Genomic DNA, 27201 nt, shown 5'->3' with positions numbered 1-27201 from the left:
TGCATAAAGCAATATTTGGCTTTGAAAATAGAGAAGTAGTGGATAGACTTAGCAGGTAGATTTTTCTCCCCCTGATCGTTAGGATTAATATTTGGTCACTTATCAGGTGCAGAAAAGAACTACAGAAATGATCTGAAGGCTGCTGAGAAAACTGCAAGACAGAGCTGTTGGAAACATTTTCCTGCTATCAGAAGGATGATTTTCTTCTAACTCGGCTTTTCGTGATTTGTGTGCTGTTTCTTGTTATTCTGCTGGAGAGTTTGGGCAGATGGTGTTTCCTCAGGTCTGAGGGATTGGTCTCTCCACCACATGTTTGTAGTTGTCCAAACTCTCTCATTTGTGTTCTAAATTAACATTTACTACACCGCTCTCTTTGTCCTGACGTTTAGCTGGGAAAAGGGGAGAAACAGTGCTCTCCTAAGGCAGAGGAGCCATGGCAGGGACTTGCCCTGGTGATTGTAGACTACAATTGCTGTGCTGGGACCTTATTCCTAACACCTCTTTGGTTTTAATCTTTCAGGCAAGCTCTCGAGTTCCCTTTGAGAAGAAGCTGCCCTCCATCGAGATGTCACGGCACCACAGCCGGTTTGAAAGAGATTATCGGGCCGGGTGGGATCGCCGGGATTGGAGCTCCAACGGCAATCACGTCAGCAGCACCAACTGCAGCAGCGCCGTGAGCACCAACAGCAACAACCGCCCCGGGCTGCTGCCCCTGCCCATTGTCCCCTCCCGGCTCCCCACCCCAGCCACCGCCGCTTGCACCACAGTCAACAGCGATGTGATCACAAGCCTGGTGGCCAACTCGTCTCCAGCTTCAACTACCAAAGTAAGGCTTTAGCTTTTTTTTCTGGGGTTGATGTGTTGAAGGGTTGTTAGAGATGGAGCTTCATCCGTCCCTTTGCAAAATCTGCATTCATGGTATAGCCAAGAGGAGGAAGAAAAAATTTCTACGGGCAGTCTAGGTCTTTTTTATTCTTTTGTGTGTTGTGCATACACTAGAGTAGGTCGTTCTTCCTCCAAGACTGAGGGTTCCCATGCTCCTGAGAAGCCCAAGCAGAGCAAATGCTTCTTTCCTTTCAGCACTGCCTACATTTGGGCTTTCTATTGCTTTCCCTGGAACATGTGGTTCCCATTTTTGCTTTTGGGAATGCTCTTCTTGTCTGTTGACCAAGACAGAGCTGTGGTTGACAAGAAGTGGATGTGGTTTTCATCCAGAGGGAGTGGATAATTTTGAGAGCATAATTTTGGCTGAATGGTGTTTTTACTTCTCTTTAGTTGGTACTTTCCGATAAGGTTTTCAAAGCCTCGTTCTTAGTGCAGGTTGGAGTGTTACGGTGGGACTGCTATAACCAGGCTTTCTCATTTGTGCAGAAATGCACACTAAGGACTAAGAAAATGTTAAGCAGCAAAGACCTGAAATCACTAGTAAACCATAGGGCTTTTTTGTTCTAATATATAATTGGAGGGAAGAGAGTGACTTTTCCTTGTTTTTTTAAACATTTCGCTCTTTTAAATCTGCAAAGTACAAGTTGTTATTCCAGTAGAAAGTTGGGGTTTCTTTCTTCATGCAAATTCAGGTAGAACAGCTGGGGAATAGAAAACCCTGGCAAATTGTAAAGGTGACCACGGCATTAGCAAAGTGAGCCAGAAGCACCGCTGGTTTTCTTTTTACGATATTTAACATTTTCTTTCAACTTGGTTTCATTTTAATAACTGCAAGTGCCAAATACAGCAGACGCAGACAGGGGGAAAGGAGACAATAAAGTTATTTAAAGTAAGCCAAGAGCAAGCTGAAATTTTACTGCAGTACCATTATTATATTGATTTTTTTTCACACTGTAGAAAAACAAGGTCAATGCTGCAGGAAACATTAGGCTGAAGTTTACAATGTGATTGTTTTTAAAAATTTTCCATCTTCAAATTATTTTCATTTGAAAGAGGCCAATAGGATTCTGATCAAAACATATTTTGAGTTCTCCAGATGCTATCCACAGATAGATGCATTTCAATCATGCTTTGTCTGGAGAAGATTGAGACAATTTTGGAGCCAAAGCAGTCATTTCATTTATCATGACCTTTGTTCCTGGGTCTACTTAGAGTCCAACGATTGTCTGGAGCTGATCAGCCCTTCTCCCAGATGTTCAAAACCATTTTGAAGCGTAGCAGTGCCAGTAAACCATGTGTTTATTGGGGGAGAGGAGGCAGGAACAGCAAGTTAAATGCCTTTTGATCATATGCTCAATGTGAACTGTCTTCTAAATTACCTTATTAGACAATTTTCTGATGACTTTCATTAGTAAGAATGTTTTGGCATGAATAGATCAAAAGCAGTAAATAGACAAGAATGGAGGTAACATGGGACAGTTTTTATTCTGAGAACTGTTAATCAGCTGTGTAATCTCCCATAAAATAAATGTGTAAAAATGCATACAGTCTTTGCCCTAGCCTCTTTTGCCGAGAATCAGCTAAACAGCTCTAAAAATTCAAAATTGCATGTACTAAAGAGGAAAAAACTTTGAAAGAGAAGTGGGGTAGGTAGGATGAACAGAGATGTAAGGGTATGGTGCCTAGCAAGCTTCCAACTAATGATGTGGAACGGTGTCAGAAAAAAACATCAGGTGCTCATACATACTCATGTTCACCCTGCCTGACTCTGTCTCTCTCCTTCACACACGGCAGATTTACACTTGTGGTTAGCAATGTAACCAGCCAGTGCCTTTCCCTTGTAGAATCCAGCTAATGGTTAGGCATAAAAAATTAAATCCGTATAATGAGGAAATCGCAAGTCAGAAGAATAATGCGGTTGCTTGGTTTATTTTAAAAAACAGGAATGTGCTGAGTTGCCTTGAGCTGTGGAGAGTTCACAGTCTACCCTCTGCAGCCTTCTGAGAGCATGTTTATGGGGTACCAGCTCATGGGGGGGCAAGTGTAATCTTAAGCTGAAATTCTTAGTTCTGTTTTGTGGTCGGGAGCGGGGCGTTTGATTGCTTAGCTGCTCTTCTGCAGTCTGAACCTTCCCCAGCATTATGGCAGATGTCATGTCACGTGTGCCTCTCACACAGAGGTGACACGGTGAATAAAGAAAGTAATCATGGTGTTATGGAGCAAGAAGATTGAGAACCTGGTTCTCCTTGTCTCATTGTTCAAGGATGAGTACAGCCAGCAATGCTCCTCCAGGCTGAGGACAGAAAGGACTCTCTGTGTCATCCGCTTACCAGTTTTGACTTTAGCATGTCTTCCTGAGCTGGTTTGAAGATCTCAAAGCATAGAGGCCAATGGTCCATCTCCCTTCATTTTGTGTTCCTACTAATTAATTATCCTCCCAGTTAAAAGTTTGTTTCATGGTTTTTTTATAAACCATTTAGTCTGTCTTCAAACTTTTGGTCCTTGGTTCTTCTAGTTTCCTGCTGTTTACCATTTTTAGTAGCCTCCAAATAACTGTGTATCTTTTGCATCCCCTCCATTTTTCATTTGCCTTTGAAAATACAGGTACCAAAACCATACGCATCCTTTCAGCATCAGACTCATCATTCCCTTGCATGACGATAAAACTGCTGCCTTCCTCTGTTCCCATGTCTGCACAGCTAATAATTGCTCCAGACTTTTTTGCCAAAGTGCTAAGTCAATAGTTATTAAAAATACATATACATGCCATTGTCCTCCATTACATGTTATCAAACAGAGTCATAATCTTGTCAAAGACTGAAATGAAGTCTGTTTGACAAGAACTGTCTTCTGGATACCTGTATTGGCAGACATTGGTCATATTCCTGTTCTTCAGCTTCCAATTAACTGAATCCTAAAGTGACAAATTCAAAATGGAGGGAAAAACTTCTTTTCTCTCTGACATGTAACTGGACTGTGAAACTTGCTGTGTTGGTGATGGACTTGGTCAGGGAATTCATAGATAAATGGTTTTAAGGACCACTGGACTATCTAATCTGGCTGAACCATTTGGTCTTTAAATTATTATGTAAATGTATGTAAGATTAAAGACTTCACCCCGAGTTATGTGATATGAACGGAAAAAGCATTGGAAAGGAGAGAAAAAATTGATCAAATTAACTGTTGGAGAGAGGTGAAACATCTTCAGAGGGAAGCTTAAGATATATAACACCAACTAGGAGGGGGTTGTGTTTGGTCTGGTTTTTATGCTTCTGGAAGAGCTTTTTACATCTTTCTATGGAGGGCTTTAGAAGGATTTTATTGCTAATTATTAATGTGTAGGAGAACTCTAGAACTAATTATACTTTGCAGACCTTTGAAATTTATTCTCAAAGTGTACCTGTAACCTTCTTACCACACATGCTTTGGTACAAATCACACTTAGTGGATCTGCCACATTTAAGTGGTTACGAATATTTGGTCTGAGTTATTTAAACAAAATAGCTGTATTTTCCTAAGCTGTATTTTTTGCTGAAAAAAATGATGATGATACTTTGCACTGCTGTAACCCATTTCATCGGAGGCTGCCAGAAAATACCAGAAAAACTATTTAAACCTCAACAACCTGTTAAGAAATAGTTTGATGTTGCACTCCTTGTATACCGACAGGAAACTGAGGCACTCGGAGGTAGTGATTATTGTTTTTTCTGCTCATTCTGTGCCACTGAGAGCAAAGTTCCAGCTCTTTTACTCAGTTTGGCTTTTCTTCCCTGGTACTGTATCCAAAGCATTGGGCCGCAGACCAGCACCCAGAGTCAGCGCAGTTTGATGGGATGAGTCCTTCGCTGGAAGGACTTCTGCAACGCCTTGAATGCCTCAAGTAGTCGATAGGAGAGTGCAACTCCTGCCGTTAAACTGCGGCGTTGGGATCAATTTGTCACACTCTGAGCCCAGTCATGTATGATGATTGAGCTCAGGTTTGGGTTTGTCTGCGTGCGGTGGGGTTTTGGTTTTTTCCCCTGCAGTAAGGTTATTTGTTGGTAGAAGGAAGCTATCAAAGAAATCCATATAGGACTGCAGCACTGCTTAAGATATTGGCAACAAAACAGTCTAAAATTCATTTAAGGATGCTGCACACCATTCCAGCTATGTTTTCTGTTCATCTCAGTAGCACCTTCATTCTTTGTTGCTTTTCCGAATTACTTTGTGAGTTTCTTGTACAATTTTCTCCATCAAAGCTCCTGTATCACAGCTTCAATTTAGAAGTGTTGTCATGGGCTGTAATTTGAAATTTTATTACCAAGAGATTTTTTGGTTATAGAACATTTACTTTTATCATCTCTATATTATTTTTAAATGCCTGAAAAGATTGATACATCAACAGAATCTGTTCAACACCAGGCGAGAACTAATTTTTTTTTCAACCTTAATTTTAAAAACCCTGTGCTTGGAACATAAATTGATTCTTAAGCCCCCACACACTTAATGATCTGTTATTCTCAAGGTTAAACCTATGACAAATTTTACAAAAATGCCAGTCTTCAGTTTTGGTAAGATTTTCTCTAGTTGAGCTCAGGGATAGCTGTATAGTTTTAAGTCTTTAAATAGTATAACTGAGATGTGATCCTGGCCTCCTGTACTTACAGTATTCCTGTAGCATTTAAGACTTGTGTGTTGTTGCTACTGTAGTTTTGATCCCATTGTGGTTAGCCACAGTTATGATGTGGGAGAAAAGACAGAGATGGTAAAGCATTTGTTAACCTCTCTGGAAAGTCAGGCAGGGATTGCAGGGGAAAAAATCGCCCCCACTGTCTTTGTCTCCGTGCATCACTGCAACTAAATAGCGTTAAAAAATGCGTGGGGAGCGAAGAAAATTCTTATGTTAAAGGAAAAACAAGTCATGGAATGCAGGGTAAAAAGGAATAAAGTAGAACGGCACAGAAGTAAAATGTTATATGCTTCTTTCCTTTAAGGTCCAAAAAAATTTAGTTCCCTCAACAGCAGTGTGTCATATGCAGACGATTTGCTGTACGTTGCAGAATTTGTGTTGTCTGTTCTCTTTCTCTCGCTTCTGAGGTGAAGATTTGCTAAGCTGGTGTATGGCTTCCACAAATATTTAAAATATTGATTAAGCAGAGGAAAAATAAACACGAATTGTTTTTCAAGTTACGCCTTATGTTGTACATGACTAATTACATACAACAATTTGCTCTGCAACGGTAACTGAAATTTATGTACTCTTTTTATTATAAAACATAAGAGGCTTGCATAAAGAGAGAGATTATAAATATTGGAATACAACAGTTGCTAGAAAACAGTCAAAACATGCAGTGAGGAAGTATATAGGATTTGCTCTTCCAGCTTCTCTGTGCAAAGCTACTCTTCCACTCCCCTTAGGATTTGTATTGATAGTAGGCATATTTTTGTCACCATTTCAGATAGTAGCCTCTCAATTCTTTGATCTGGACACAACGTAGCAGTCCAGCCCAAGTGCAGTAATGGCAAAAGCTGTGTTAAAGATCCTCCTGATTTCTTTTGGTAAATTACTGTGATGATAAGTGAGGCTTCAGTTGCTGGATGTCAAGTAGTGCAACTGATTTTTTTTCCAGGAGCATATTTTTACCTATGGATAAATTTTTGAAATAGAGTAATGTCCAGTTTAATTGGTAAATGAGATGCAAGCCCGTTCCCACCTATGCAAGCTTCTGGTGTGTATGAAGCTCTAATTAGGGCAGAATATTACATGAATGTATAGGAAATCAGAGCAATGCCCAGAGTATATAACACTCAATGGTTTGTAACAGAAGACAAGGACAGGTTTTCTCTGGCACCCAAATTATATTCTCCTGATTCCCTAGGTTTGAAAGTTCAGTAAGTTTTGCACAATTTACCTTTTGGGGTGACACACCATTTAACTGGAGTGCAGCTCCTAGACTGTGCCTTCTGTAAGGAGTCTGCAAGCAAGGAAAGACAGCCAAAGTGTATGACGTTGGCGATGATGTGCCATCGCACCAGCCCAGCTGGTGAAACCAGCACAGTTGACCACAGAAAAATATCATTATAGTATCCTCCTGGTATCCCCAAGTAATTTTGAGAGTTGCTTTTGAGGAACGGACAGAGCTTGTACCAGGAATGAGAGGAGGAAACACAGAGATTTGTTCGTTGACACCCAGGAGACTTTTTTTCTTTTTGCTTATTGCAAATTGACCAAAAATCTCTGTAAATTGAAGTCAGCAATGACTTCTGCTGAAGTAATCATATTAAGCTACTATGAAGACATCACAACTGCTGGGAGGTAATTGTGCCACCAAGGGACAAGAGAGCAAAGTGAGATCAGTGGTGGTTCCAAAACTTGAAGGCCTTGAAGTAGAGGAACCAATTCTTCCCTTTGAACAAACTGGAGAGGTGCCTTGGGCAGTTTTCAGCCTCCTCTGCAGAAGGCTGTTCTTAATGAACTTTGGCCCTAGAGAGGGCTTAAATTGTGCTGATGATCTGTCACTTCCTCTTACCATCTTATTTTAGTATTTTTTCTCAGATGTATTTTTACATATTTTTAATAGTGTAGAAATTGGAATGTACAAAATGTGGTTTTAGTTTGTCAACTTTTGCGGATACTTCATTGGACTGAAATTGGTCTGAAAGCCCTGGCATGCTAATTAATCTGTAAAGTCATAAAAAGCTGCTTGGATTTTTTGACTTGCAATGTGTTTATCATCTGTTGAAAGAGCTAAGAGGTCTGGCCAGTTTCTAGGCCCAGTTCCATTTGAAGATGAAAGGCAGCATTTCTGAAGCACTAATTGACATAGCCAAGTACTTACAAGGTCACAAACATGACAGCTTTGGATAAAGAAAAAGGAGTATTTCTAGGCTTTGGCACTTTGATCAAAAAGTATCTTGACTTCCAAAAGGGATAAATATCAGAAATACAGTAACCTAAACAAAATGTGTGTTGGCCAGGATTTAAGTGCTTGATTCTTTGAAATGATTTAGAGTTCTTTTTATTTTCTTTTTTTTTTCCTCATCATTACTTTGTTTTAACGTGTATTAGTTGTAGATTATCGATTAAAAATGCAGCAGTATATATACTTCTGCCATTCAGGAGGCATGGGTGTTTCATTAGAGAATTCGTCCCAGCCTCCTGTCAGGTTAAAAAAGCCTGCTTGAGAGCTTCCTGCCTATGAATTGATGTTGATTAGTGGAGGTTTTATTTTCAAGGAGCAGTACTTCTGAGGGAGGGCAGGTTATCTGAGTTGTAGATGCGTAAAATAGTAAGGTTGGTTGCTGTCATTTAGGAACACATTGCTATTGTCACCATCAAACGTAGCTACAAAAAGAATTTTACAAGGAATCACTTAGCAGTTTCTTATTATTTTTACTGTCAATGCCTAACTTTGCGAGGTAGGCGCTGGAAATTATTTTCAAGAAAGCTTATCCTTTCTTTACTAGGTAATTTCTGATTTTGGCATTACATGAAGAGGGTGATGTCAGAGAAATCATTGAGGGAGAGGATGAGTGGTTATATGTTGGGTACAGAGGAGCCCAATGCAAACAGTTTGTAGAAGGCTGCAGATGCGGTTGGGTGGGATGTCTCCATACCATAATTTTTGTTATAAGTAACAGGAAAACAGTGGTCATTTTTAAAAACACGATTTTAATGCATATCAGAAGGAAAATAAATTGTTTGTCAAACAGATAATATTTTCTTGATGGCACTGGTTTCCTCAAATTGCTGATTGATTTGCAGTTTTCAATTTACCAGCTGCTTGCAAAACAAATGAACCAAATGAATAAAAAGAAAGAAAGAAAGAAATAGAAGTGAGCCAAGCTTCACCTCTCCCTGTGATTTCTATGGGTCTTGAGTTCCTGCTTGATACGACAGTCGTCTATGAAGCTGATAGACATAAAAATAAATTTGGCCCTGGAAGTGATAAACAGTATATTAAACTCTGCTCTCTGGCTCCTTGTATGCTGAACGTTGCACCTGCAAACGCTGGACACAGGCTGATGTGCTCTGGGCATACCGGGAAGCTCTGATCAGCCAGCACTGACACTCCAAATTGATATTAAAGGAGCACCACCATCCTGTCTACAATCCTGAAAATCCTCTTGAAAATGTGCCCAGACCTTTAAGAGCAGCACAAGGATCTTGTGACTTGATGGCATGAAACGTAGTAGCCTGTGCTGTTTCGATGGAGGATTGCTCTGTCGATGCCACAGAAGTAATGCCAGGAGTCACATTACAGCAGTGATGCTGAATTGCGCTCCATCCCATCTGAACGACGCACACGAGGTGCAGATATCTTCTGCATAAATGGAAATACAGTGACTCACTCTCTTGTGAGTGGGCAAAACACAGGCTTATTGTCAATGCCTGCAAGAGTACTGCAGGGGAAACCACGAAAGGAATTCCTCACCCTTTTTCCCCACTCCAGTTTCACTCTCTAGAAGCAGCTCTGACAGAGATTTATAATTGACCATTACTTTTCAAAGTAGCATGTAGAAGAATAAAGGATAAACTTGCAGGTACCCAAGTTATTTTGTTGGGTTTTCTCTTGGAATCTGAAGCATTACTGAATGTCCGAGTGTCGATAAACTGCTGTAACACTCTGTTCTTGGATGAAATGGGCACTTTTCAGCAAACAAAATGCACGTTTTACTTTGGTTTGGAGGAACTGACTATCCTGAATTCTCCCAGAAGTCAGTCTGCCTCTTCTGTTTTCGGTTCTTCTCTGCTCCTGTCAAGCTGAAACGTATGTGGTTCTTACCCACTGCAATTTAGCATCACCAAACTGGTTCACTTTGGAAAACGAAGCTCGTAGAAGTTCTGCAGAGAAATATCTGCTGTCTGTAAGGTGGTGTTTGTGTGTAAAGCGATATGCACCCACTGTATACATAATGAATAATAATTAGTAATAAATTCTTCATATGATAGTGTTATTTCTTACTGTTTATGATCCCAGGTCTTTTATATTAATCCTGAAACAAAGCACTGAGAAGTATGTGAATAGTATTTACTACTGCTAAGTTGTTGCACAAACAATGTCAAGAAAGAGAAGCTTTTTTGGCTGTGTAATTTGAATGTTTAAGTTTATATACTGTTTATATTATAATATTATATATAATTAAAGTTATCCTTTTATCCCAAAGGAACACAAAGTATTATACAAAGTCTATGCATTCAAAACCACTGAAGTAATGCATCAAGGTACATTTGTCAGCCAGCAAGTGGAACACTCCCAAAGAGCAATGCTGGGCATAATTTGACCACGTGTTCCCCTGCAAATCCATATCCTTTTTCAGAAGTGCCAGTCTTTGTAAGAGGAGCTGTGTTGTACAAGACCCTGCAGAAGGATCGTAGTTCATCAGTGACAACCTACTGGTGGCACAGGAATTGCTTAGCCAGTGTACAAGAGCCAAGCAGGCACAGCTGGAGGCCATCCTGCCTCAACATGGAAGTCCTGAGCAAGCTCAAATGAACAAAGGAGGTGTATGGGAACAGAGAGAATGACAGAATCACAGAATCGTTGAGCTTGGACAGGACCTCTGGAGGTCATCTGGTCCCAATTCCCCTGCTCAGCAGGGCCACCGCGAGCCAGTTGCCCAGGACCATGTGTGGCAGGTGCACCCACCCTGATAAAAGACCGGGGGCATCAGGACTGCAGCGTCCTTACTTTTCATGCCCTTACTTTCACGCCTTTACGGTGGCGAGTGCCGACCGTCATGTACACACTTTGGGTCACGTATACACTTTGGGTGAGGAGTAAGAAAATTAAGGCCCTCAGCCAATCAGAGTTGACCACAGGTCAGATTCGACTAGGCTATAAATGGAGCCCTGCTGGAGGGCAAGTTGAGTCCGTCCACCTCGGAGCAGTGGGTCTGCATCAGGGACTCTCCCCTTTGGTCGGGACACCGCCCAAGGAAACTCCTCGAGGTTGAGAGCCCTAATCTTACAGGTGCGTGATTGTGCACATTTTGGATCTTCATTTCTAAAGCCGGCTGTGCAGTATTAATTCCTCGTACATCATCCTGGACCTGTGGTTTACTGATCTTGTCGGAGTGTTGAATGATTTTTATGAGCCTGATTTCTAGTTAGTTTTCTGCTAAACAATTTTGTTTAAATAAAGTTTATTTTTTAATCTATCACCTGCCTTATTTGATTCTGTGAGCCTCTGCAACACCATGTCCAGACAGATTTTGAGTATCCCCAAGGTGGGAGACTCCACAACTCTGTGGGCAATCTGTGCCACTGCTCAGTCACCCTCACAGTAAAATAGTGTTTCCTGATGTTCAGAGGGAACATTCCGTGTTTCAGATTGTGCCCCTTGCCTTTGCTCTCTTGCCACTGGGCACCACTGAAAACAGCCTGGCTCCATCTTCTTTGCACCTTCCTTGCAGGTCCTTATATACACTGATGAGATCTCCCTGAGTCTTCTCTTCTCCAGGCTGAACAGTCCCAGCTCTCTCAGACTTTCCTTATAGGAGAGAGAAGAGAAGAGGCTACCCATGTGGCATTTAGAAACACTGCTTTGTTGTGCAGTTTTAGAATTAGGAAGGCCAAAGATCAGCTTGGGCTAAAATTGGCAAGGGACATGAAGAGTGGTAAGAAGGGTGCCTGTAAATACATCGGCAGCGAAAGGAAAGCGTGGGCCCACTGCTCAGTGGGTAAAGGGACATAGTCCCAAATGGACGTAGGAGAAGCAGAGTTACTTATGCCTCCTTTGCCTTGGTCTTTTCTGGCAAGATCTGATGTCAGACTCTCAGGTCCCTTTGACTAGCAGCAGAGTCTGGAGGAGTGAAGTATGGCCCATGGTAGAGGACAGACCTGCAGGTCCTGGTGGAGACTAAGCTGAAAATGAGTAGTGGTGACAATGAAGATCAGCCAAATGCTGGGATATATTAGCGAGAGTAGTGAACAGCTCAAGCAGAGTGCTCTGTCTGTCACTTCTGTGACTACATCTTGAGTACCACGTCCAGTTTTGGGCTCCCAAGCGTAAGACAGACACTGACCTACTCGAGTGAGTGCAGTGGAGAGCCACCAAGATGATTTGGGGACCGGAGCACAAGACATACAAGGAGAAGCTGAGAGCTGGGTCTGTTGAGCCTGGGGAAGGGAAGGCTCATGGTGAGTTTGATTCTTCTTTACACCTGTCTAATTGGGACAGTATAAAGAAGAGAGCCAGATTCTTCTCAGAAGTGCCCTGTGGAAGGAGAAGCAGCAATGAGCACAAATTGTAGCAAGAGAAATTCTGATTAGATATAAGGAAAAAAAAAATTCTCAATGCAGGGTCCAAAACTGGAGCAAAGGCCCAGAACAGCTGCAGAATCTCCACCATCAGAAACACTGCAAGCTTAGCTGGACATGGCCAGGAGCACGCTGATCTAACATCAAAGTTCACCTTGTTTCGAGCAGGAGTGGACCAAGTGATCCGCAGAAGTCCCTTCCAACCAAAAGCATTCTATGATATGATCCTGACATCATCTTAGAATTGAATCACCACTTAAATACACTTACAAGGCAGAGGTGTTGTCAGTTTGCTTTAAAACAATACCCAGAATCCTCATCGGCCAATAAATACTAGAACTTTGGATTTATTTTAGGTCTTCTGAGCCTAACTCCTATCTTTGCATAGTCATCACAGTTTTGGTTTTGAACAGCTTGTTTCCTTTAGAATTTCTGCCTCGTGTTGGGATAGGGTAAGACAGAATAGCTTATCTTCCTTGTCCTCAAAAGCTGAGCAATAGTTATATCCCACATGGATTTGAGACATTATTCTCTTTCTAAGCTTCCATTAATTATCTTTATCATCCCTGCTTTTAAAGGTCTAGCATTTATCTTTGCAAGGTTCTTCAAGCTGGATTGTAGAGGAAAATTTGAGTCTATTAATTCCATTCTTGCTCATGAAGTTTTAAACTCTATTTCATAAACATTTTTTCCACTGCTCACAGTAATTCTAGTATTCTTCCTGTGATCAGTGTGTGTGATGTGTAGAATTGATGGCTTTTAAGGTCATCATACACATGCATAATTATCTCAGATGTGCTGCTTTGATTAAGACATATACGTGTACGGTTTTTGAAGATACGGATCACAGATACTTTGTTTGCCACATACAATGCCGCCATTCACCTTGTTTTCTCAGCCTGCTTAGAAATATGAACTGCTTTACAATAACGTTTAGCTCTGGAGCAGTGCAGGATAATGCTATTTCAGTTTTTTTTAGATCTCATCTAAGCTATGGATTCTACAGCCATTTCAAGTTTTCAGTAGATCTATCTTCATTTCCATCTTCACATTATGTAGATAATTCCTGAGTTTTCCTGTAAGTTGCCATTGTTTCCATCACTGGTTGCTTTATAAAGGGACAAAGCAGCAAAAGCTCGGTGTCAGTGCTCTGTAAAGACTGGAGCATGCTCTTTGATGCAATGAACCGAGCGGAGTGGGAGAGGACCCTTTTAAAATAACCAGAAGTAAAAGAGTAGTGCGAGACACCTATAAATTCATCCAGACAGACCCAAGCTGACCACTTCACTTTGTGTTTCTCCTCTGTGGGCCATCTTGCCCCTCGTGTTGTGCGGGGTGATTATCCTGTACAGTAGGGCAGCGGAGCCCGTGGTAGAGAAGAGGCCGAGGGCTGGGTTTGCTCAGCCTGGAGAAGAGAAGGCTGAGGGGGATGTGATTGTTCTCTTCGGCTTCCTAGTGGGTGGTTATGGAGAAGACTCTGCCAGAGTCTTCTCAAGGGGGCACAATGGAAAGACAATGCACACAAAAGTCAGCAAAGGAAATCCTGGTTAGAAAGAAAGAATAAATTACAGTGAGAGTAGCCAAACACTGGCACAGGTGCCCAGAGATGTTGCATACCCTGAAGTTATCCAAAACTTGAGTGGACAAAGCCCCAAGCAATCCAGTGTATTAGCCTGCTCTGAGCAGGGGATGTACCTGGTGGCTTCCAAGAGTCCCTTCCAACAAAACCAGTCTGGTTTCTGGTAGTGAAAGCCTGCAAACAGCTGTGGAGAGGAATCTTTGAGAAAAGTCAGTTTAGGCTCTTTTAAAAGGTTTCATTCAAAGAACAGAGAGGTGGCACCTGCCACGCAAAGGTAGTTATGGAAGTTACCTTGACCTCGGCAATAAGTCTGCAAAGCTGATCTTGCTTATCTAGCCTCATGACCCATTGGCAAGGAAGGGGATTTGATCTGCAGCAAAGACCTTTTGGGTCATTCTTTTGATATGGAACAAAGAAGGTGGTTCAAAACCAGAGAGAGATAAGGCAATTGCAGCAGTTGTTGAGCAGCGTGCCTTTTTGCATCTAACTCTTTGAACTAGGAGATTAAAGAAAACTTAAGCAATGCTGCGAAGTTTGTGGACCAATCCAAGCTTTCATTCATTTATCTTTTTGCCTTTTTACTTCACTCTCGACATCTTTGTGCTTCTCCCCCATTTTCCATCAGACGCTTGATTTAAACTTTTCTGACACTTCCCACAGCGTATCTGACTGTACTGGAAGTGCCATAGCTTGCTGGCAACTACCACTGAATCTATGGGTAAGAAATGAAACACTCAGTGCTTACCACAACTATTTTGACCTTCTGTTGTTTTGGCAAATAGAACACCTCTGTGGAAATAAGGCTGTCTGGAAAATAAAACTTAAGAAAAAAACGCAGAAGAATAAGGAAAGGAATCATGAAAATGCATAGAGATTTTAAATTTGGTCAGATACTCTTATTTCTTTTTTTGTGTCTGTTTTCCAGCCAGCTCTGCTCACAATACAACTGCGTTTGGCTAGGTCTATGCTAGCAGATTAAGCGGTGCCAGGGCACGGGCCCAAGAGCTGGAACTTGACCATCTATACCATTAAATTGTTAGCACAGGCTCTGCCTTGCAGTTGGCCAGGGCCAGCTAGCGCTGTCATAAACAATTCCCAGGCTTGGCTTGGGGATTAGCAAGGGCCAGCGGCCGTTCCCAATCGGCAGTTTGGATATAGCCACCTTGTTTTGGAGGGTAAAAGTATATAATCCTGTGAATGTGGCCAGGCCGTATCATTTGGCCTCAGAGCCGTGTAACAGGTCCTGGCCCTGTTTAGTTTTCTAGTTACTGGGATGGCTTTGTGTTTGAGGCAAGTGTGATTGGTTTTACTTGACTCTACATTTCATACTTGACTGAGTTGTATCTGAACAATAAGGAGCACGAGCATATCTCCACTTTGTCTATTCTTTCAGCCAATGTACCTGTGCACTGAGATGATGTGGTCTGTCCCTGTTGTAACTGTCACAGCAACTAAAATGGTTTGTGAACCCACTTTCCCATTATGAATAGAAATAGATAGTCTAAGGGAGTCTAGAAGCGTATCTTCTAGGGAGTTGTTTCAGCTATTTTTCTGAAATTTTTGTCATGGTTTTGCACATGGGCCACCAACTGCTGGCAAATTCAGTTCATGTATCAGAATGAAGAATATGTTCTGCAGATGTTTCTGGTGCCAGGGAATGATTTTTATCTTTTCTGTTGGATCTGGAAATAAGAGATCGTGTTAGATATTGGATGGATGTTGTCATACAGCTGGTATGAAAGATCATTTTAGCCATTAAGTGTTGAAGTAGAAACACCTCTCACTACCTGCAGAATTCATTTTTCTCTTAGTAGACTGTCTATTCTCTTCCTTTGTCACCACAGCATTTCTGCCAATGAAGGCCCAATAAACCTGTGATAGTTGCCAGGATTGGGGAAATTCCAAGAGTATGGTTATATCCTTTTGTCCTGCCGTGTTTTCATCTGCACGCTTCCATTTCCAGCTGCCTGAGGTACAATTATGTATGCATCTTGATTTTTTGGAGATAAATTATGAATGCCTTTTATTAACAGAAGTTGCCTGATTCCATGAGCAGAGAGCTCCCAAACTGCCTTGATGGTGCATCCTTCTAGTGCTGCAAGAAGGGAGACCTGAGGTTTTGCTTTACCTTCAGCATTTTAGTTATCATATGACCTAAAATTAGTGTTCCCACAAGCAGCTCTCACAGACCGCACACACTCTCTTGCACGTGCTACAGCCTGTGCAAACAAAATTAAAGTAACATGGTTAATGTGTTTGTCTCTATGTGGGGTGGATTTGGCCTTGATTTTCAGCAATTTGGAGACTTTTCAGTGCCAGATATTTTATCTCAAGTATTTATCGCAGAATATGTCCAATGGTCCATTTATGATGGCACCTGGACAGAAATCCATGAGCATGTGTTATATTTGGGATATTTCCCCTCAGAAGAGGCTATAGAAACAAAGCTTGGTGTATCTCACCTGTGGTGTTATTTCTTGAAGAGCCCTGGTGACCCACTTTCTTCATCCCATCAACCATAAAATCTGCCAAATCTACCATACCTTTGTAGAGGAACAGTTTACGAGTCTGTTTGATGAACAGCTTAGGGGTTAATAGCGGGGTGTTTTGCCAGTCAGGTTCAGTCAAATGTAACACTATTAGCACCGGGTAGTTGTTCAGTGCTGTTGGAAATGAGCTTCTGTTTCTCAGCCCTTTTCCCTTTGTGTTTCTGCTTCATTGTGTTTAGTGCCCTGGCTGTTCGCTTTTCCTTTGGAGGTGAGTGTTCCTGGACAGAATAAAAGTACATAGATGGAGCAATGTGCAAATGTGCGTACTGCTGCTGAAACCCTTTTACAAGAGCTAGACTGCTTGGAGAAAGAAAGAAAGAAAGAAATGCAGTTGCAGGAAGCGAATCTAAATAAGCTCCCATTCCACCTTTTTCAATTTACTGGAGGAAATATCTTTTTTCATATCATTTGACTTTTTGATTGTTAGATCAAATTGAGCCAGTTGGAATGAGCCTCGGTGATCAGAACAGAAGTCCTGAAAACCTCTGTTTAGCTGCTCTCTGGTCTCTGTGCAATTGGTTTGCTTAAATTTGCTGTAATAACCTTTTAAGAGTCGTGTACCCGTTCTTCACTGAGGACCCTGCTGTGCATTGTGATTATGTTATCTGTTGCCTCCCTGAATGTTTGACGTGATCAAAGCGTTTTGTTGTGGGGCTTGGTTTTGGGGGGAGTCTTTCTTTTTGTCTAGTCCCCCCCACACAAGCTTTTACTTTCAAAATATAAACTTATATTGCTTGTTACCTATTGCTCTCTGTGTGTCAGTCCTCCTTTTTCTTCCCTCCCCACCCTTTTCTCTTTAAAGTTTCTGCTTAGTAAAGTATTGAACAAGCATGCTGAGTAGCTCTGATAATTAGGTAATTTGAATTCGGAGATGGATGTTAGATGTTAAGTCGTGGGATGGAGGCTGGTTGTGTTGGAAGGCAATGTATTCTGTCTCTGGGTAGGAGAGAGTTGAAATGCCCTTTATATCAGCACCGCTCGCCAGCAAGCCAAGGGTACAGCGTTGAACATAAATGCGATTGCATGGCCTTGTTCACCCTCTTTCTCAGGGAAAGCAGCAGATGTTGACAGTGAATATAGTGAAGTGCAAACGGGTAAAATAATGAACTGAAGTGGTAGCTTAATGGAATTATTAATGGGATTTGTGTTCAAATAGTGAACAAGGATTGATTTTTATTAACATAGGTTTTACACGTGTAAACTTAGGCAAAAGATTATACCATACTTTTCCTTCTCTGGCGGAGTGTTTATAGAGTACACGGTATGCTCAGGGTTCTCTGAACTTCTTTAAATATTGCCCTTTCTCCCACTTATCTCACAGTGCTTCTCAGTGTGTAGCACTCCATATGAATCTGTATAATACACCCAGAGATTTAACTGAACAGCGAGGAAACCTTGAAATTAAAACTGAAGTAGTAGGTGTTCAGTGGGAGTTTGGTGTTTGCTTGTTCATTCTCACCAGAATAAAAGGTGGGAACATGACGGATAGCTCAAAATGCTAAAGTGCAGCTCTCTGCGAGCTGCGAGGCCTCTGCTAGAAGTGGCTATATACCTACAAGGTAGTGGTGGGGACGTCATAATTATGAGATGACATTTAAAGAAATGTCAGAAGCATTCAAACAACCCCCTGCTCGGCTTCCACCCATGTATCTTTTTGTGTCCCCGATCCTGCCATCTGTTATCCCAAGGACTCTGGTTTTGATTACCTTTTTGTTTGCTTTTCTGATAAATGTTTTGTTTATCCTCTATGCCTGGCATGTGCTTCCAGAGATTGTTTGCAAGCCCCTTGCCCTCTTTGTACGTGGATTTCTCCTAAAGAACTATTTACCACCACGATGCTGGCAAAAACTAATCCTCTGATTATGGCTGGGCTGTGAGTATTTCTGAATGCATCTGTATTTAGGAGCAGACTTTGCCAAATACCTGTTGGGAGTGTGTGTACAGAAACACATATGTTCTTACTCAACATCTTTACCTGTCATCTACTTACTTTCTTCTTGTGTTATTTTCTTCACACGTTGTTTTCTTGTTATTTTTGGGTGTGAGCTCCTCAGGGCAGGGACCATGCCATTCTTGGCATTTGGAATGTTCTTTGTTCCATTTAATAGATTTTTATTGCTACATGTCTTTTGAAAATCGAAGAGAAATGCTATATTGCCTTTCTGCCCTGGTGCAGCAAGGTCCGAGAAAGTTCATGGTGACCATTAAAAAAGACTTCTTCCAAAGCAGCTGCCATACTTTACTGGTATTAGTGATAATGTCAAAGTGTGTTTTATGCTGCTAATCCTAGCTCAGTCCATAAAAGATAAGAACAGTCATAGTAGGTGAGACTATGCATTCATACAGCTCGATATTCTGCCTCCAGTGGGAGATTTACATTGCAAGTATGCTATATGTATACTCCCCTGATATGCACTTCCCGCAGCCTGCAGCTTGGGGATTTCTTTAACCACATGTTGTATCTTTGTCTTTCAACCATCTAGTAAAACGTGAAGTATATGCTTGCCTTCAAGCGTGCAAGTGGCCCCGTTGACCTCAGGATGGCTATTTTCATGCCTACTCTTCAGTATGTTTTTCATCGTTGAGATGGATTGAGACTTTCCCCTGGAGAGATATCCATGGCAGGTGGCTGCTGGTGAGCAAAACAAAAGGAGCTGAAGTGTACTTGAGTCTACCTGGTCCTTAAGAGCTGTTTTCATTGGGGAGAATGAGTTCTTCAGACACACATCAGTATCTGGAGGCACGCACAAGAGGGACAGAACTCAGCTCGTGTCCATCCATCTTCCATCACCTGGCCCGAATGACCGAGTAATTTTCAGCTATGCAGAGGAGGGAAAGCCCACTGAGCAAACCTTGACTTGCTGCCTGGAAGCTGTAGTTAGACTCTTACCTAAATGCTGGCTTTTTGACAACCATAAATGTGCATGTAAATTATGGCTGGTGATTCTGTAGAGTTAGACGGATGCAAGGTCAAGGTCAGATGCATAATGTTGTAGCAAGACTAATATCCGATGGCTGTTTGTTAGTGCTTTCTGTTTCTGAAAATAATTGCTGACCATGTGATTTTTTATTATAGAATCATGTTAGTCCTGGGGTAGAAAATATTGGGTAAAATATATTGTACCATAATTCCTATTAATGGAAATTCAGTAATGGCAACCCGTCATCCGCAGAGATTAGAAATGAGTCCAAATGTTGTGCTATAAAAACATTAAAAAGGCATTATGAATTACAATCTATTGCACCATGTTTTACTCATTATAAATAATGGAGGGAAAAACTAGTCCTTGGAAGTTTTTGGATTGTCCATTTTGAGAGAAGCCAGCAATTACTTTCTAGAGCTGACTGTGCACCATTGATCTGACTTATGGATTTCATAAATGCAGTGGTCTGCTAATTTAATAAACTTGCTCAATCTGTTTTTAAACAGAGTACAGAACTTTGAAAAATGATTTCCTTTCAAACTAAAATTAACTCTTATGGCTTTTAAACATTAGATTGTGATATTTGCTTCCAGTTTTTCATTAAAATACCTTCTGGTTTCACATTTTTCCTGAGATGGGCTAGACGCTTGCGGCTCATGTTTTATTATATTAAATACTCATATTTCACTTATGCTAATTTGGCATCGAGCTACGAATTGGAGTTCCTAGGCAAACCTTTATTTGGTTCTACATTGTCAATAAAGTTTACATCTGCTTACAAAGTTTACCACTGCCAAAAGCTTAGATATAATTGTTCAGTAAACTAGGACTTATCATATACTGGACAGAGTATTGATACGCTAGAAGTGGTATCTTGTCTAAGTAGTTTGTATGTGAGGCTGCAGATTTTTAGGGAGAAACTCACAATGTTTTCAATAAATTTGCAGCAAGCTGAGTAAAGGGAGAATTCCTTCTCAAATTAATGTGTACTCTCAAGCATGAGGTGTGATTATTTCTGTCTCTAGTCTATTTTAGCTGTTGTAACCACAGTAAGTCATAAAACAGTTCAAGCTCCTCTTTAAATCTGTCTGCTTTTGCAAATCTAAAACCTACTTGTTGGACTTTGAGCGTAAAGGGGTCAAACAGTGTGATGGCAAATTCTATCAACTGAGTTTCAGGATTTGGTGATATGATATCCATGAATGTCCAGGGAATCTTTCCCCCTCCATCCGGAGACATACGTACTGTCTTGGAGCATATAGTGTAACGAGAGTCCAAAGTCTTCCACGATAAACATTCTGAAGTTTATAAAATATAGATCCATACTTCCTTCCCTACACCAATCTATGCAAACTGTCTTGGACCATGAATTAGCATTGACAGGGTAACTGAAGGATCTTTGGTCAGATGCCAGGTTTAATTCATTTTTTATCAAGACTGAGAAATGAATGTGACAGTGACAGTAATAATTATCTTTTTCTGTAAAGAAATGCAATACAAGTTTACACATTTTGGTTAAAGGGGAGATAAGGAAGAGTAAGGCAATTATACCTATCATACACTTATGACCTGTGTTTTTATCGGTCTTGACAAGCTTAGAAAGCATGATGGTACATCCTGGCCAAGGAACACCTAAATTCAAATAAAATAACTTTCAACTGCTACCATATTTGTACTGCAGACTGATAAATTGCTTTTTGAGAAATCAGCTCTGTTGCATTTTTTAATAAAGTTAATGGGCTAGGACAGACAATAGTGGGTTGCTGTCTGCTTATTGTATTCTGGATACAAAATGAAATTCCCTCAATCTTATTTAATATTACAGGTTTGGGGTTTCAGAGGAAGAAAATGAAAAATCAATGGCATTTGCAACACAATACAATATTGGAGCTGCAGGATTCAGGGAAACTAGCTAGTGACTGGCCTTGAGGACTCCTGGGCTACTCTTAGCTTCAGGACTTCTGCTACTTTTTTTTTTCCCCCTTCCACCTCCTACAGATACAGGACTAATATTATTTACTTTTCTTCATTCTGGCTCTGTTGGATTCCTTGAACAGCTCTGATGAGCTACTTGAACATGGACACCTTTGAAATTCCTGCCTAGGCAGAGGTCCAGTTCTTGCTGATATTCAGAGCATTTTGGGGTGTTTCCGTCCTGGAAGGTCTTTTGAAAGAGTCTGAGGAGTGAGTTGGCACAAGCATGAGTGTTTTGAAAAATTGACTTGAGGAAGAGCAAGCTTCTGCTTGATGTAGGTCAGGACCATGGTGACATAATTTTAAATATTAATCTATCTGAATATTTAGGTACTGTTATAGTCGTTGGAGCTTAGCTTTGGAAAAGGCTTGTCTAAAACTAAATGGAGATGCTTCAAGAAAAGTGTCTGTAAAAGTGCAAGTTCCCAGCAAGTCTTTGATTTCTCCTTATATGGGGAAATACAATGATGTCAGGCCAGTGGCAAAGCAGCAGTGCTCTGTGCTGTTCACTGCTACCAAAGCTGAGCTTGTCAGTCCTTGACCAAACTGAGAAGTTGACAGTGTCATCAAGACCAAGCCCTGAAGGCCTGGCTGAGAGGCTATGTCAGTCATCTGAAAGACTGAGCTCACAGACTGTGTCTCGTGGTAGGAACGAAAGAACAGACTTGGCAATATTTCCCTTGAAAAAGCGATCTTCCCGAAGACAGCAATCTTTCTGCTGCTCATTGGGCCATTCTGCACATCTGCGTCCTCTCTCCTGATCCTGACAAAACGTTCCTTCTCTCTGCCGAGTTTTCTCCTGACTCATCAAGTCTTTCAACTGTATTTGCGCTCTTCCTAATGAAAAAAAGAAAATAGAAAAAGCTGTTTCTTTTTAATGAAATTTCTTGTATGAAAACAGAAAATCTCAAATTGTCTCATTGATGGTTTTTGTTTTGTTTTATTACTTAAGCACTAAAAATGAAATAGATGAGACATAAATGAACCGGCTCATCCTTTGTTTCTTTCCTGCTCTTGGAAGGCTTTATTTTTTGTGCCTACTATACAGATTTGTCATATACAATGCAATTTTTTTTGCTTCTCATCCATTTTCATGCCTTTCCATTTATTTTTACCTCCAACAGTGTTGGGTACCTGGAAGCTCTCTGTTGCCGCTCCTGGGAACAGGCTAAGTCCAGCAGGTGAGGCACAGGGAAAAGTTTAGGGAAACCAGCAGCCTGATACTATTTCACTTGACAGCTTCTGATGAATCATTGAAGCTTTGATTCACCTTGTATATCTTTATCCATCCAAATGTTAGGCATCTATTTAAAGCTAGCTTGTAGCCTCCCTTTTCATTCAGCAGAGAGGAATAGCACTTTCCAAAAGATGATTTTTCTCATCCTAAAATAGGTGGGTTGAAGCTCTCCTTTGGCATGCTTTTCTGATCCCATTGGCTGCAGAGGGACCCTGTAGATCACTTTTGGATATCTGATATTGAAACAAAGCCCGTCCTCACATTCGGTATCATTTTATCCGTCTGTGTCAACAGAAGCTATATAAGTACTTAAAGATCTAAATGTGAAAAAAATACATGTTCTGCAAATGGTTATTGATATTTTAAGTATTATTATTATTATCCACCTGCTGAGGGAAAAAAGTCACATCTTGCTTATACAGAATCATTCAAGTGGCAGAAACTGCCCAATGTTTCACTACATACATTTAATTTCCCCTTTCTATTTTGCTTTTCCTTTTGCTGTTCTTCATTAATGCAAATTTTTCTCATTTGTGACCCTAGTAGGAAGCGCTTGGCCCATTACACATAGCTTAGTCATAAACAAGGTATTTGCTCTTTCTCAAGAACAGGAAAGTGTCAGAAAATTTCATTCTGGATTGTCGGTGACATTATCACACTATAGTTTGCTGTTACTGAAAATTATTTTCTCTGCAAGAGACAGCACTCAACCTCAAGATTTTGAGGTAAATCCACACAAAGCAGTTTACCATCTCTGATCAAATTGCTCATTTTCAGTTTTGTGGGAGGACTATAAAGGGATATGATAGAGTATTTGTAGAGGCCATGGGGAGCTGGAAAATGAATACAAAGAACAATGAAGTTTTGAGGCTATTGAGGACATGGGGCACTGTTTTCAAACCAAGAAAGAACAAAAATAAGTGAGACCCTTGGGTTGGCTTTGCAGCACTAAGGGGAGGAACTCAGCTGCAACAAGCCACAGCTTGTGTTTCTTTCCAGCGTCTGTACACTGATGGCCCACCATGCTGAATAATGCATGCAGGAGGTGCTGTCCCTATTGTAGATGTCTAATGTCTATGATTATGAAGGCAGGTAAACATTTTCCATCTCCGTTACCTGGTGATGGAGGACCCTGAATGGTGTGGTAGTGGAGTGGTGAGGGAACTAGTGGGAGATCTGAGGGGTTTGGGTTAAGCTCTTGGCTGTGTTCCTCACAGAAGTCTTGGTCTTGGGCAAATCATCCAGGTGTTTGAATATGTATCGCCTCCTGATTTTGGTAGCATTTATGTGTGGACAGCTGTGGATTTGGACTTCAGTGTTTTGTTTCAGTAACTGTAAAAGAGGGGAAAGCACCCACATCGAGGAAGTATTTTTGAGGGCAAACACATTAAAGATTATGAGATACTCCAAGGCTACATCCATACTTGCACTCTGAACAGCCAGGGCATAGGACCAGTGTTTTAAAATTCTTATAGCAATCCAAGAACAAATTGTACTAAGCAGCATGAAGGTAAATTGATGTAAATTCTACCAAATGTTATCAAATGAAAGTATATCACTACTGCTAGAAAAATTACAGCTGACTGAAGGGGGTTGGGGAAAATAAAGAAGGGTGATCTGGAATACTCCATAGTCCAGGAAAACACAAAATAATACAGCAAGAAACCAAGACACTGTGACATGCCTGTAGGATGATTCTGTTTGCAAAAACATGATTCCAGGCTTTAGAAACTTTGGAAATAGTTTCTAAAAGCAAACTCTGGAAGTCATGATGGCATCATTTTTTAAACATGACTGCCTCAGCTGTCTACTTCTTTGCCACAGATTCACTTACAGCAAGGACTGCAGGATGAGGATATGTAACTGCAGCTTGGTTGCCCATGCTATTGGTTTGGTTTATGAATAGAAAACCATCATTCTGCATAAATCTGATCTGCTCAACTGCTGCAATTGAAGCTTGTTCTGCTTCTGTTCTGCTGTCCCATGGAATGGACTTGTGGAGCCAGCAATGTCTTAGGCCTCATGGCTTAAACCACCAGGACTTATTTCTTAAAGCCCTCGGGAAAGGGCATCAGAGTTTCCTAGATAATCACCTCAAAATTAGCTGTCAGTATAATACTGTAATTAAGAAAGGCAGCAAAGACCTTGGTTGTATAAAAGGAGAAATATCAAGCAAAAGTAGAGAAAGTATTTTGATTAAAGGCTGCTCTATTAGTAAGACTGATGCTTAAATACTCTGCCCGGTTCTAATGTCCGTGATGAAGAAGATGGAAAAATACTAAAGCAAGTCTTAAGGAGGACCATAAAAATTATCCAAGCCTGGAGAATAACCCATAAAATGTGTTTCATTCTATTCAGTTTGCTGAAGGAAGGTTGGAAGATGATTGCTTAGGTGCTGACACATGGAAAAATAGCTGAAGTGGAGAACATGTAAATCTTACAAACAATACCAAGTGACTGGAAGGACCAGTTAGATGGTATCGAGAAATCAAGTCATCCCAAATGATCCTACGAGTTCTTCCAGCCTTAGGTGGTGAATCTAGAAGAACTAGAACACTTGATAAAAACTGCACTTTTAAATGACTACAGGACCACAATCTTCCACTTCGGTACTATGGTGTCTTCTGTGATCCTCTTTAAAGGTTTTGGCTTGAGTAGATTTTCACTCCATAGATTTATTTTGCGATTACCATAAATATTTAGCTGATTCATTTGGAGTACATTCTTTTAGTTGCAGAAATTGGGGGAAAACAAGTTGTTTTGTTTTTTTCTTTTTCATAAAGACTCTTGATTTTAAACCTCTTACTATTCCTTGTAGAGATTTCAGTGCATGCATTAGAGCAAAGTCCTTCTAATGCAAAATTTTTGGATGATGTGACATGAAAGTCTTTGTGGAGAAAATGACTGAAAATTAAACTCCTGTAGCTGCAGCACTGTTTGGGATCTAAAACTGTGGTTAGAGAAAGATGCTTGCTGTGTTAATCCTACTTACGACTTTACCACCTTTTTTATCAGGTCTTACTGCAAATGTCAAGTCCTCAGCTGGATTGTGTTGCTAACTGTCCACATTTGTTTTCTTTCTTTTGTTCCACCATTTTTATTTTTATAATACTGCTTTCTGCCCAGGTTTTTTCCTGCCTTTGTAGCTCTTAAATATTTCCTTTAATCATATCGCTCATTTTATCTAAGTAGCACCGACACGTAACTAGGATTACACTCAGTTGTTAACATAATGTAGCAATTAATCAGATTGCACTGAGTATTTTAGGATCATTCAACAATGGGGCACCAGGGAGACCATTCCTTGTGTCTAGCAATATGTAAATCCATGTAGGTCTCTCTGTAAGACTTGGGCACAGAAGGAGAGGGATGTGAAAACAAGCTGCATGACAGATGTTAGTCACTGTCACGTCACTGAAGGCTGCGGTGAAAGGCATTCCGTGATGTTGCTGAGCTGCTGGTGAACGAGGTGTAGGAGTCCATACAGGGTAGTGTAGTTTGGAGCTCACAATGCTTGACTCAGCTTTTGCATTTTGCCTTGTTACCTCTCTATATTTGATCTCACATTTCTCAGGCCCGAACTTCTGAGAGCCTTCTAGGTAGGTGTGTTGTGACAGTGTTAGAAATACAGACTTTAAACTAAAATCTCATTTAGTCTCATAACAATGAAATGTTTATATAGTTATAAAACACTCAAGCATCTGCCCTGTTGTGGTACCCGTTGCTTATCTATTTTATCACATTTTTCATCCCGTTAGCATTAGTGACTTCTGGTGTTGCCAACTCCAGATGTTCAGATGCCATGACGCAGCCCCCAAAATCATAAGATTTTTACAACATAATAAATTTGGGGTTGCTTTGGTTTCCTTTATGACTTCTGAGGTTTTGGAGTATGGTCAGGTTGCATTTCACATTGTTCCCTGTAACAATCAGGGTTAGAAATCATTTATCTTTTTAAATGAAAGCAGAGCTGGCCTCTGTCAATCATTTGGAGCCATGTCACTTCGAGTCAGCCATAAAACAGGGGGCTCGCAAGGGGGGAGAGAGGAAAACAAAATTCAAACACCAAAATCCAAAGTAAATCTAAAAATCCCTGCTGCCTAACCCTGGGGGTACGTACAAGCTCCATAGGTGCCTTACTTTTTGACGGTTCAGAATACCCCTGGTATCTTCAGCTGTATATCTGTATGTGCCAGAACTGTCCCTGGCTTGCAGCTAAACCTGTCCGGGACTTGGAAATCAAGTATTACTTTACCAAAATCCACCGAGCGGCATTCCTCAGAGTATGCCTTACAAAAAAAGAGGATTGAGGGAAATCTGGATACGAGACATAAGGTCAGCAGCATCTTTCTTTTTTTGAAAACAGTGTAGCACCAGGAGATCTTAAAACTGTCAAAAACTGTGGGGAACGAGGATTTTTGGATAGAGCATTCCAAGTGGCAGGTTCATCATCTCTGCTCTGCCGTCAGGTGTGCGCTCTCTGGAGAAGTTTTTTCCTTCAAGACCTGGCAGTGGATGCTCTGCTCATATTTAAGAGGGAAAGGAAAAAGCCGAGATCTGAAGAAGAAGGAAGGGATACGTCCTGTATTCGACAAAAGGAATCCAAGCCCAGTGAGTTCAATCCTGCTGTTTAAAAGAAACAAAAAAAAAAAAAAAAAGAGAGAAAAATTATTTTTCATTAAAACAAGAGAAGGAAAAAAAGTAATCTCCAAACACACAGTTCTGCAGTAAGGCTTCAGAGCTGCAGGGCAATTTCAGGGTTCAGATCCTATGGACAGTGAAATGAAGATAAGAGTATTGGAGACTGAGTT

The 27201-nt window shown here is 40.9% G+C and overlaps 1 protein-coding gene across 1 annotated transcript in view; it reads left to right on the top strand.

The window, feature by feature from the left end:
• KLHL29 (kelch like family member 29) overlaps positions 1-27201 on the top strand; it is a 339629-nt gene that overhangs the window by 82865 nt on the left and 229563 nt on the right. The window contains exon 2 of the mRNA XM_075144971.1: positions 521-826. Within this exon, the coding sequence (XP_075001072.1) occupies positions 566-826 (261 nt within the window). The 5' untranslated portion in view covers positions 521-565. The remainder of the gene's footprint in view (positions 1-520; positions 827-27201) is intronic.

Source organism: Calonectris borealis, chromosome 3 (genome assembly GCF_964195595.1).
Source record: "Calonectris borealis chromosome 3, bCalBor7.hap1.2, whole genome shotgun sequence".
Taxonomy (NCBI): Eukaryota; Metazoa; Chordata; class Aves; order Procellariiformes; family Procellariidae; genus Calonectris; species Calonectris borealis.
The sequence above is the reverse complement of the archived record's forward strand: the minus strand, read 5'-3'. Positions and strand labels throughout refer to the sequence as shown.